Consider the following 11,917-nt stretch of genomic DNA (forward strand, 5'->3'; position numbering starts at 1 on the left):
GTACCAAGGGGCCTTTCTAAACAAAAAACTTTGATCTGCTTTATTGACAAATTATTTAACCACTTGACGTAGCAGAAAGTCTGCATTCATTGCGTTTTTTTCTTCTAGTACTACTATAATTCCTTAACCCAGCAGTACCTCTACTGGGATGGAGAGAAGGAGACCTATATGCCAGCTGCAGAGTCTAGCTCCCACCAGCAGACTGGTCTACCTCCTGCCAAAGAGGGAAAAGAGAAAAAGGAGAAACCTAAGAGCAAAACAGCTCAGCAGGTAAGGTTAACTGACCCAGTCAAGAGACCCATAGTTCTCTGTTTAGGGTATAGAGCTTAATTCTTCATTTTTGAGTTGTAGCATTTATCTCAGCCTTACTTGGATTCTTAAAAATTAGACTATATTATTTAGAGAGTTCTGCAACTTTCATTATACTTAGTCTGTTTGCCTAAAAACCTAGAAAATAAAAATTTCCTGTAAGTCTTCAAGACTTCAAGGATTATTTATCATTAACCTTGATTTTATGTAATAGCATCTCAGAAATATTTGTAGGTAGAAGTAAAAGTAAAAGGGGATTTTGTTATACAGGGTAAGCTGTTGAGATAAGACCTTTGACTAGTTGTCATGGCAAAAGGGACTTGATGTTTTATGGTGGTGTTTGTTGCTTGACATTAGATCGCCAAAGACATGGAACGCTGGGCTAAGAGTTTAAACAAGCAGAAGGAAAATTTTAAAAATAGCTTTCAGCCTGTTAATGCCTTGAGGGAAGAAGAAAGGAGAGAATCTGCTGCTGCAGATGCTGGCTTTGCTCTCTTTGAGAAGAAGGTAATGTCACAGGAGGGGCTATGTTTCATAATGGGTGTTACGGAAAACTTAAGGCTTATGGCTTCGTCTCTGCTTCCCAGGGGACCTTATCTGAAAGGCAGCAGCTCATCCCGGAATTGGTGCGAAACGGAGATGAGGAGAATCCCCTCAAAGTAAGGAAATAGGACCAGTGTCTTAAAGACCATTTCTGGTTTATGTCTCACTTTGAATCTCAACTGTAGTTTGGCTAATGGGATTTCTACTTAAAACTGGATGTGGTCTCTATCCATGGGTATCTGGAGCAGTTTCCACACCTAGAGTCCGTATGCAGAGCTGGGTTTTCCGTGCGTGAGAGCAGGTGAGATGGAGCAGTGAATACAGTCTGAATTCCTAAGCTCAGTTAATTGAGTTTCATCGCCTCTGTAAGAGAGTTTTTAATGGTCTGGAAAGAGAAACTTAAGATGAGAAAAAAACTTGTTTTACTGATGGATAGTGGTCTGTGTGGGCCATTAATCTGCTGTTCTACTTGGAGGTTTTATACATGGTCAGTGGTTTGAAAACATTCATCCAAGAACCCATTTCTTGGGCCCTTAGAGAGTTGATACCAAAAGGCTGTTGCCAGGCTCAGCACTCGAAAGACCTAACTGCTCTGTATAGTCAATAAAATGTGACTCACTGCTGAAGCGTGACACCGGGTAATCGGGGACACCTACATTTTAGATGACATGCTGCTTTATCCAGGTACATGGCTGTCATTATCTTCTTGTTACACATGTCCAGTAACCCATCCTGCCTTTTGTCCCCAGAGGGGTCTGGTTGCTGCGTACAGTGGTGACAGTGATAATGAGGAAGAGCTGGTGGAAAGACTTGAGAGTGAAGAAGAGAAGTTGGCCGACTGGAAGAAGATGGCCTGCCTCCTCTGCCGGCGCCAGTTCCCAAACAGAGATGCCCTGGTCAGGCATCAGCAGCTCTCAGACTTACACAAGGTGACCATGCTTTTCTGATCTGAGATGAGCAGGGGAGGCAATGAGATGATGGAGGGCCCTGATAATAGATTATAATAGAGTGGAAAGGAACATGGCAGCTCCAGATAGACCAGGGCCCCTGGTTTAGATGCCATAGTATGTTAAATTGGGTTTTGGCTCCAAGAGTACTTTGATTGCTAATGTTATAACATTGTCTGAATTTTTACTGTGTCTGTCTGTAAAATCTTTTGTATAGCAAAACATGGACATCTACCGACGATCCAGGCTGAGTGAACAGGAGCTGGAAGCCTTGGAGCTAAGAGAGAGAGAGGTGAATTGGAAACAATGAACCACTAGGAAGAGTATCTTGAGATTTTTTTGTTGTTGTTGTTTAATAAAGCATTTGGTACCAGGATCCAGGGGCAGGGTAAAAGGATTTGTCATACACTTGTTACTCAGCCACCATAGCTCATGTAGACTGAACTTGGGCTTTATGTGATTTGTAGTCCCACAGTGTCCCATCATGATGCGTAAGTTGGAAGCACACCCTCAGGGCTGCTCACAGGTCCTGATGCCATGTATTCACTAGTGAGATGCACTGGATGTTACTTAGAAGAGCACTCTTGTTTGATCTGGCTATAAGGCATGAGATTTTCTCAGGTGATTTAGTCCGAATGTGCAAGTAGGACTGGGGCAAAGAGAGAAGTCTGACACCAGTAGTGGGAAAGCAATTGATGAGGCAGGTTGGCACCAGGCAAGCAGTGTTTAAAATTTGTTTTTGTTTTTGTTTTTTTTTTTAAATCTCTGAACATGCAAGTAGAGCCTGTGGGTTAGGAATAAATTAGTGGGTCAGAAAATTCTTACCCTGATACAGTTCTGAAGTATCTGCAATTAAGGCTCTTGATTTCTTGTTTTCCTCTCACTGTTCATGGTGTCAGATCCCCCAGGGACTGCTGAAGGGACCCTAGAAGCCTGTTCAATGCTGTCTGTCCCTGGAGGTGGGCCCATCTGGCTCCTGAAGGGCACAGACAGTGCTGTCCTCTCAGAAGACCTTCACAGGCTGTACCTACCCACTGCCCCAGTGAGCTGAAGAGTTTGACAGTTGGTAGCTAATGCAACTGCACTGAAAGCAGCGGTACCCTGGTTCTGTACACAATTCCCCTCTACACACTTGACCTTAAGATTGATTTTTCATCTATTGGCTCATTACCCATGTGCCCTCAGTAGCCAGGGCTGGGCCAGGCGGGACACAGGAGCCCAGAACTCCATGTGAGTGACAGGAACCCAGGCATTTGAGCCATTTTCTGCTGCCTGCAGGAAGTATTAGTAGGAAGCTGGATAGGAAGCCTAGCAGCTAGGACTCATACTAGCACGCCAGTGTGGGTTATGGGCATCGCAGACAACAGCCTTAACCCACGGTGCTTCAACATCATGACGTTGTAGACATAACTAAGTGTGGTGAAGGAAGAGAGAATTTGGTATTTCAGGCCATTCTAAAAAGCCAGGATTCAGATTTAAAAACGCTTGAAGTGATGAGTCTTGAAATATAGTTACATTAGATTGTTACATATTAAAGTTTGTGAATAATTTCTAGCAGTGTCTTTTCCTTCTGCCTAGATGAAATACCGAGATCGAGCTGCAGAAAGACGGGAGAAGTACGGCATTCCAGAACCTCCAGAGCCCAAGCGCAAAAAACAGTTCGATGCTGGCACTGTGTATGTGATGTGCACCATTTTCCAGTTCGTTAGCTGGGGCTCTGGCTATTTTAAGTAACTGTGTGTTTGCCACTGGCAGGAATTACGAGCAGCCCACCAAAGATGGCATTGACCACAGTAACATTGGCAACAAAATGCTGCAGGCCATGGGCTGGCGGGAAGGCTCAGGTTTGGGAAGAAAGTGTCAAGGCATCACAGCTCCCATTGAGGTAAGCAGTAGGGTCAGGCTTCACTAGATGCCAGGCACATGGGCTCCCTGCAGAGATGAGATGAAGTAAAAGCAGCAGAGTGTCTGGGACCCAGAAGCAGCTTTCCCTTAATCAAAGGGACCGTGTCTTGGGCCAGCTGATGATGCGCCACTGCCAAGTGGCAGCAGCCCTATCTTCTACTTCATCTTCCCTTAACATGTCCATTTGAGAAATGGGTGTGGCACCCCAATTGATTTTTATCAGATTTGTTTTGCTGTTTTTGTACAGAAAACACCTTTTTTAAAGATTGATTTATTTATTCATAAGTCAGAGTTACACAGAGAGTCTTCCATCTGCTAGTTCACTCCCTAGTTGGCCTCAACAGCTGGAGCTGCACTGATCCGAAGCCAGGAGCTTCCTCTGGGTCTCCCATGCGGGTACAGGGGCCCAAAGACTTGGGCCATCTTGCACTGCTTTCCCAGGCCATAGCAGAGAGCTGGATCGGAAGTGGAGCAGCTGGGTCTTGAACTAGCGCCCATGTGGGATGCCAGTGCTTCAGGCCAGGGCGTTAACCCACTGCACCACAGCACTGGCCCCAAAACACTTTGTTTTTTAAAAAAAGAAGACCATGACACTTTTTCCTTAGTTACAAGTAAACCTTATCACTGAGAGTGCTTTTAAACTTCTATTATTTGGAAGAGTTACAGAGAGGCAGAAAAAGGTCTTCCATCTGCTTCATTGCTGCCCAGATAGCCACAATGGCCAGAGCTGGTCCAGTCTGGAGCCAGGAGCTTCTTCCGGGTCTCCCACGTGGGTGCAGGGCCCCAAGGACTTGGGCCATCTTCTTCTGCTTTCCCAGGCCATAGCAGAGAGCTGGATCAAAGTGGAGCAGCTGGGAATCAACTGGCACCCATACGGGATGCTGGCACTGCAGGCGGCGGCTTTACCTGCTATGCCATAGTGCCGGCCCTGAGAATGCTTTTCTTTATCAACACCCCAGAGCCACTTAGATTGGATTTTTTAAGGAATTGTATTTTGATTTTGGTTGTGTGTGTGTGTGTGTGTATAAATTTGCCAGGTCCCAGATTGAGCCATAACCTCCTGCATCAGAGGCCTCTGTTCCCTAGGCAGGGGCTCCACCATGATTGCTCACACTGTCCTCTCACAGCACGGCTTAGTTCAGGCTATCTTTGCATGTGAATTCGAACATTGAGCTGTCCTCCTTTAAAAAAAAATTATATTTTAAAGGCAGAGTTCGGTATCTTTGAGCCACTCATTCACTCCTCAAATGGCCACAACAGCTGGGCCTGGGCCCGGCCCAAGTCAGGAGCCTGGAACTTTATCCACATCTCCCACATGGGTGGCAGGGGCCCGCTTCACCGTCTTCCACTGTTTTCTCAGGCACATGAGCAGAGAGCTGGATTGGGATTGGAACCAGTGTTCATGTTGTGCTGGTGTCTTAACCTGCTGTGCCATGACACTGGTCCTGAGCTGTCCTTCTGTAACCTGTATCTATAATACCAGACCCTCCAGGCTTCAGGGGAATACTTTGGGGCTCTTAAAGGCATAGACATTTCTGTCTGCTGCTGGGGAGTTGCGGGAGAGGTGGGAGCAGTCCTAGCATGCTTGCCAGCTGCTCACAGTCTGCTTTGTTTCCCCAGGCTCAAGTCCGCCTAAAAGGAGCTGGCCTCGGAGCCAAAGGCAGTGCGTATGGCTTGTCAGGTGCTGATTCATATAAAGATGCTGTCCGGAAAGCCATGTTTGCTCGGTTCACAGAGATGGAATGAGGCGGAGAGGGTGATGAGGAGCTCCAAGAGCACAAGCAGTGGTCCATCTCCGAACTTCACTTTCACCGCCTGTCTTGAAGGGCGTGCTTTGTGCTGTTAATAGATTTTAGCAGGAACCACTTCGTTCTGCAGGGTTCTCCCTCCCACCTTAAAGGAGTACCCCTTATGTGCATTATCTGGTGAATGGCCTTCCTTCCCGCCAGAGGGTCTGAACAGCCCACAGGGGACAATGGGTTTTTATACTTCAGTGTACATAATGTAATGTAGTGTGTTTTACATGTGTAGCCTATGTTGTGATCCATCAGCCCCTCATATTCCTAGGGGTTTGAAATGCCCTAGGTGGTGGGTGACACAGAAGCCGCCTCTGTTGTTTGTTGTGATGTCTTTTCTTGGCAAAAGCCTTGTGTATATTTGTATATTATACATTTGTACAGAATTTTGGAAGATTTTCAGTCTAGTTGCCAAATAAGGCTCCTTTACAAAAGAAATCCTTGAAAAATGGGTGTCCTTGTCTTTCTTCCCAGTGAGTGGTGGGGTGAGGCATGTCTGAGGCAGTCAAGCCAAATAATTATTTATAAGGAGTGTTTTATGCTTTTCTTGTCCCCATCATCCATGTTCAGATTTTCAAGTTCAAGAGTTCAGTGTGTTTTAAAACTCTTCCTGGGATCTCAGCCATGGTGGAATGGGTGTGAGAACTTTGCCTGATGTGTTAGGGTGGGTGTGTCACTGCTCTGTGGAGTGAAACCTGCTCTCCACCGTGATTCAGATGATGCCTGGTCTGCCTTCCACTGGGATGGAGGAAGCAAAGCTCCAAGTTTGACCCTGCAGCTTTGCACTTACTTCTTGGTGCCTTGAAGAGTTCGAGCCCAGTCATAGCTTTGTTTGGGAGAGGTGAAGGCAGATGCAAAAATCCCCACGCCTCAGATTTGCAGACTAAGACTTGGGAACCTCAAGTGAAAGCCCAAGTTTGGAAATTGTAGCAGGGGGTATTATCTTAGTTCTGGTCTGCCAGGCTCTGCGGCGCGAAGGAGAGATCTGCCCTACCTCCAGAGCCCTTGCAGCCCCAGGGAGCTGCTGCTGCTGTTCCTCCCTCCTCCCCAGCATCCATCACAAGCAGCTTAATTGGAGACATCCGATAGTGTGAACAACTCTTCAGGTGAACCCAACATAATGGGATCTGGGAAGCTCGCTCTTACATGGACCTGGCTCATCAAGGCTGAAGGAAGCGTCTTCTGTGGGGAGGCAGAGCCCAGCACTGACTTAGCCTTCCATCCAGCCCTCCTGAGCCCTGGGTTGATGTCCCCATCCAGGAAAGCCACTCTGTTCTGCATGGTGCCTTTTCATAGCTCCTCAAGCCTGTGTCTGCTGTAAGCCCTGGATGAGCTCGGGTGCCTTTGAACATGAGGGCCTGGGCCCTCGGGAAAGCTGGATAGTCCCTCCGATTTACAGCCTGCTCCTCTACAGCCACACCTGTTCATGAGCCTACCTAGCCAAGGTCTACAGCCCTCACCCTGCCACTATACTGTGCTGGTCTTGGGTTTGACAGGCTGTACCTTTGGGCTCTGGTCTCATGGAAGACCATATTCAGATCTTGGTGGTGCTGAGGATGAAGCCCCAGGGGCCCAGGTAGCCTCCCACTGTCCTGTTGGTCTACTCCAACCCCATGCAGCCATGTTTGACAGAGCAAGAGCTGCACATACGAATTGGGGAAACCCAAATCCCAAGTTTGGAAGAGACTGACTGAACCAGAGGGAGCCTCCAAGGTTCCCAAGTCCAGATTGCCCTTGGCCAGGACAGCTGCTGCAATGTGCAGGGCTTTGAGGGCCATCCAGTAACAGCTGTCATGGCCATGCATCAAACGAGTTTCAAAGCCCAGATGAGCAGCCAGGCCTGAGCTAAGCTCCCTAGGCATGCACAGTCTGGCTGGTGGTCTCAAGGGCGCCCTGAGCCCAGCCACCCTGATTCCAGAGAGCTGAATGCACTCAAGGACAGGTGGGGGAGAGGGGGGTTGCCACAGAGGAGGACACTGTGCTACTGATGGCCACCAGGTGGCAGCACTCCATCATCATTTGGCCAGGCTAGTTTTTGTGGTGATAGTGGGAAGATGTCCCATTGAGTCCTGAGGTACTGGAGGTTTTCAGGGCCGCTTTACAGGTCTGAGATTCAAGGAGAACTGGCTAGAACTTGGGGCTTGAACCTCTCTGTTGAGCTAGGCTGCTGCCAAGCCTGCCAGCCCTGCAAGTTCCCAAGAGTCTCTTAATCAGTTTTTTGTTTTTAAGATTTATTTGAATGGTAGGGTTACAGAGAGGCAGAGAAAAAGTCTTCCATCTGCTGGTTCACTCCCCAGATGGCAGAGCTGAGCCGATCCGAAGCCAGGAGCTTCTTCCAGGTCTTCCAGGTGGGTGCAGGGGCCCAAGGACTTGGGCCATCTTCTGCTTTCCCAGGCCACAGCAGAGAGCTGGATCGGAAGTGAAGTAGCCAGGACATAAACTGGTGCCCATATGGGATGCTGGCACCGCAGACGGCGGCTTTACCCTCTATACCACAGCACTGACCCTTACCCAATTCTTACCTTCCTGCAAGAACCTCCTCCTCCCCCCACCCCACCCCCAGTGGCTAGAAGGGGAAGTTGTCCCCACAGCTGGCCCTGTGTATAAGTGCTTTAGGTAGTGGGCAGCGCTGTGGCATGGTGTGCCAAACCTCCACCTACAGCGCCTACATCCCATACAGGCGCCGGTTGGAGTCCTGGCTGCTCCTCTTCCTATCCAGCTCTCTGCTGTGGCCTGGGAAAGCAGCAGAAGAAGGTCCAAGTACCTGGGTCCCTGCAGCCATTTGGGGAGTGAACCAACAAATGGAAGACCTCTCTCTCTCTGTCTTCTCTTTATAGATAACTTTGCCTCTCAAATAAACAAAATCTTTTAAAAATGAATATTTTTAAAAGGTACTAAATAATTTCTGCTGTCGATAAAATGCATTTCTGCCTCTCAAGCTGCCATCACTTCTTCATGATCGTTGACTCCCACAGAAAAACGCTCCTGACAGCCCACATCAGACCTGCAGCTTCTGCCCTGCAGCCTTGGGGGAGTTGGAGTCAGTTTTCCCAGGACACCCAAATAGAAGCAGGGGATGCCTGCAGGCCCTCACCCCAGCCTTCCAAAATGTGGCGGCAGGGGTGGACTCATGGACTTGGATCAGAATCCTATTAGGAGTGAGACACACCTAACCAGAAAGAACTTTTCTAGCAGGAGGCAAGGCCAGGGGCAGCAACCTCCCATCCTGCTTAGCCCAAACACTGCTTCCACTGGGTTTGAAGAAGAGGGTGTACATAATAAGCTAAGGGGGCAAACAGAGAAGCCACGGCTCAGAGCAGTTGCTGGAGGTCACTGGGCTTGGCTGCCCCCGCCCTGCTGACACTAGGTCAGTGGAGATGAATTCCAGCTGCAGGCACAAGATCAGGCCCTAGACTGATACACCCGACCCTGGAGTGAGCTGGGCCTCAGGGTGCCCCCCAGGCCCTGTGGAGAGTGAGAAGACAGTTGGGGAAATGCAGAAGACAAGCAGGATTAAGCCACTCCCTGCAATGCTGGCGTCCTGTATGAATGCCACTTCGAGTCCTAGCTGTTCCACTTCAGATCCAGCTCGCTACTAATGCACCTGGGGAGACCCAGAAGAAGCTCTTGTCTTGACTCCTGGTTTCAACCTTGTCCAGCCCCAGCCACTGTGGCCATTTGAGGAGTAAAAGGGAGAGAGAGAGAGAGAGAGGTCTTCCATCCCCTGGTTCAATCCCCAAATGGCCACAATGGCCAGAGCTGAGCTGATCCAAAGCCAGGAGATTCTTCCGGGTCTCCCATGTGGGTGCAGGGGCCCAAACTCTTGGGCCATCTTCTGCTTTCTCAGGTGCATTAGCAGGGAGCTGGATCAGAAATGGAGCAGCTATGCCCATAAGGGATGCTGGCACCACAGGCAGTAGTTGTACCAGCTATACCACAGTGGCAGCCCCGAAATAAACCTTTGTGGGGGGCAGTGCTCCACTTGAGCACCAGTTCAAGTCCCGGCTGCTCCACTTCCTATGCAGCTCCCTGATGATGGCCTGGGAAAGCAGCTGAGGATGGCCCAAGTGCTTGGGCCCCTGCACCTGCATGGGAGGTCCAGAAGAAGCTCCTGGCTCCTGGTTTAGGACTGGCTCAGCTCCAACCATTGCAGCCATTTGGGGAATAAACCAGCAAATGGAGGACCTCTCTGCCTGTAACTCTGCCTCTCAGGTAAATAAATAAATATTTAGGCCAGCGCCATGGCTCACTAGGCTAATCCTCCACCTGTGGCGCCGGCACTCCGGGTTCTAGTCCCGGCCGGGGTGCCGGATTCTGCCCCGGTTGCTCCTCTTCCAGTCCAGCTCTCTGATGTGGCCCGGGAAGGCAGTGGAGGATGGCCCAAGTGCTTGGGCCATGCATTCGCATGGGAGACCAGAAGAAGCACCTGGCTCCTGGCTTCGGATTGGCGCAGTGCGCCGGCCGTAGCAGCCATTTAGGGGGCGAACCAACGGAAGGAAGGACCTTTCTCTATCTGTCTCTCTCTCTCTCTCACTGTCTAACTCTGTCAAATAAATAAATCTTTAAAAAAAGAAAAAATAACCAGACAAGTAGTGACAAAGAGGGAGGCCTAGAGGATGCCAGGAGAGGAGCTGGAGAGATCGGCCGCAGCCAGGAACACTGCAGCAGGAGGCCAAGGGCAGGACCACGCCTGGGGAGGGGCCGGGGCAGCGGGTTCTGCTCTGCCCAAGGCTGCTGTGCTAAAACAGCAGAATCCTGCATGCTGGTGGCAGAGGCCTTGGCAGACTGGTGAGAGAGGAGCAGCCAGGGGGCCTAGCCCGGACCCCCACCCTCATACCCAGGCCAGGCTCCCAGCAGCAGGCAGGCATCATCACCCACCCAGGTCTGCCTGGACAGAAGCTATTTGAGAATGATTCATGGATGCAATTAAGCCTACCCCCCACTCTGGCTCAGGCCTGCAGCAGGGTGTGCAGGTGTGGGAGCCTAGCCGGAGGCCCCCAGCACAGCCAACTGCATCCCCATGGTCTAGAACAAGACAGGGCTGAACCCAAATCCTGAGGGCACCCGAACAGGGGCTTCGCTCCCCACTCTCTCTTCCCCCACCCATGGGTTGGGCTGAGGCGGCCCAGACCTGCAATGTCTGCACATGCGCACATCTGTGCAGGCCCCTGGTCTTCCAGCCGCAGAGTGCGCGTGTTTGCCCAGCACCCTGGGAGTGCATGGGGGCGCTATGTGCAGATGCCTGCAGACCCCAGTGCCCACCGCAGTGCATGAAGCCTGCGTGCTCCTACACACCTCTCCTGGGGCCACTGGCCCATAGTCAGGCACATGGGGCCAGGTGTGGCTGCAAAGGCTTGGCCTCGTGCACGAGTATCACCTGGCTCTGGCCCAAGCCGCTGGGGATCAGGTGTGCCTGATGAAGGGAAGCTGGTCTGGCAGCAGGCTGGGAGTGCCCAGGGCGCATCGGGACAGGAGTACGAGCCACCACCACCCATCACGCACACCCTCAAGCACTCAGTCCCTCCTGCGCTCCCCCTTCCAGGGAGGTGGCCCTTAGGGGTCTCCACCCAGAACAGGTTCCTGGGCCAGTGGCTGCTCAGCGGTAGCAGAGCCACACAGTAAGGAAGTGGGCAAGGAGGAGCCACAGTGCATCCACGGCTCAATACCTCCCTTGAAACCCTGGCAGCCACCTCGCAAGGAGGGGAAGCGCCCCTCTCACCCTGCTGACCTGAGGCTTCCACACGGACACCCAGGTTTCCGCACCTGACTCTGCCCAGCCACACGGGTTGGCGTGCTGAACCCTGCGCTGGACTGGGCCTGGCCACCCCTCAGACTGCCACCCTGTCGTCAGGGAGGGGAGCAGCCTCCAGGATCAGCTGGGTCAGCCTCCTCCCTCAGACAGGGGCCTCTCTGGAGGAGCAGACAGCCTACACCTTCACCCCAGCACCTCGGCCTCAGCTGGAGAGCCGGGGAGCCCCTCGCCATCTCCTAGACTCAGTGCAAAACGTGAGCAGCAACCACACACCAGCACCACCCCCCCTGCAGATTTTTCTGGTTCTTATTAATGTAAATGAAATCTGCTCTGAGCGCCCTTAATGGAAAGCGTTCCTGGAATTTGACTGTGCACACGTGGGGCGGGGTGGGGGGCGCCCAGCGAGGGGGCGGGGAAAACCCTGAGATTAACCCTTGTGCTGCCAGACCCCACTGTGACCCTGGGGCCAGGGTGGGGTTTGGCTGCACTGGATGAGGATAGTCACCCAGGCCCCCCTAGAACTGGGTTTCGTCCGGACACCTCACATGGCAGAGAATCCTCTCTATTCTACCCTTTGTCCTGGGGCCAAAGGAGGCCTTGACAGGAAACAGGGCGCCCTAGAAGGTTCTGGATCGTGGAGGGGCCTGCCAAGGACAACAGGGAGA

At 51.2% G+C, this 11,917-nt stretch overlaps 1 protein-coding gene across 3 annotated transcripts in view; it reads left to right on the plus strand.

Annotated features, from left to right (window-relative positions):
- RBM5 (RNA binding motif protein 5) overlaps positions 1-5,953 on the plus strand; it is a 31,619-nt gene extending 25,666 nt beyond the window's left edge. For all 3 annotated transcript variants that reach the window (XM_062200920.1, XM_062200919.1, XM_062200921.1), the window contains exons 18-25: positions 109-270; positions 667-816; positions 897-968; positions 1,602-1,781; positions 2,017-2,091; positions 3,378-3,475; positions 3,555-3,684; positions 5,325-5,953. In XM_062200920.1, coding sequence (XP_062056904.1) covers positions 109-270; positions 667-816; positions 897-968; positions 1,602-1,781; positions 2,017-2,091; positions 3,378-3,475; positions 3,555-3,684; positions 5,325-5,450 — 993 coding nt within the window. In that variant the 3' untranslated portion in view covers positions 5,451-5,953. The remainder of the gene's footprint in view (positions 1-108; positions 271-666; positions 817-896; positions 969-1,601; positions 1,782-2,016; positions 2,092-3,377; positions 3,476-3,554; positions 3,685-5,324) is intronic.
- Positions 5,954-11,917: the final 5,964 nt, after the last annotated feature.

Source organism: Lepus europaeus, chromosome 9 (assembly GCF_033115175.1).
Source record: "Lepus europaeus isolate LE1 chromosome 9, mLepTim1.pri, whole genome shotgun sequence".
Taxonomy (NCBI): domain Eukaryota; kingdom Metazoa; phylum Chordata; class Mammalia; order Lagomorpha; family Leporidae; genus Lepus; species Lepus europaeus.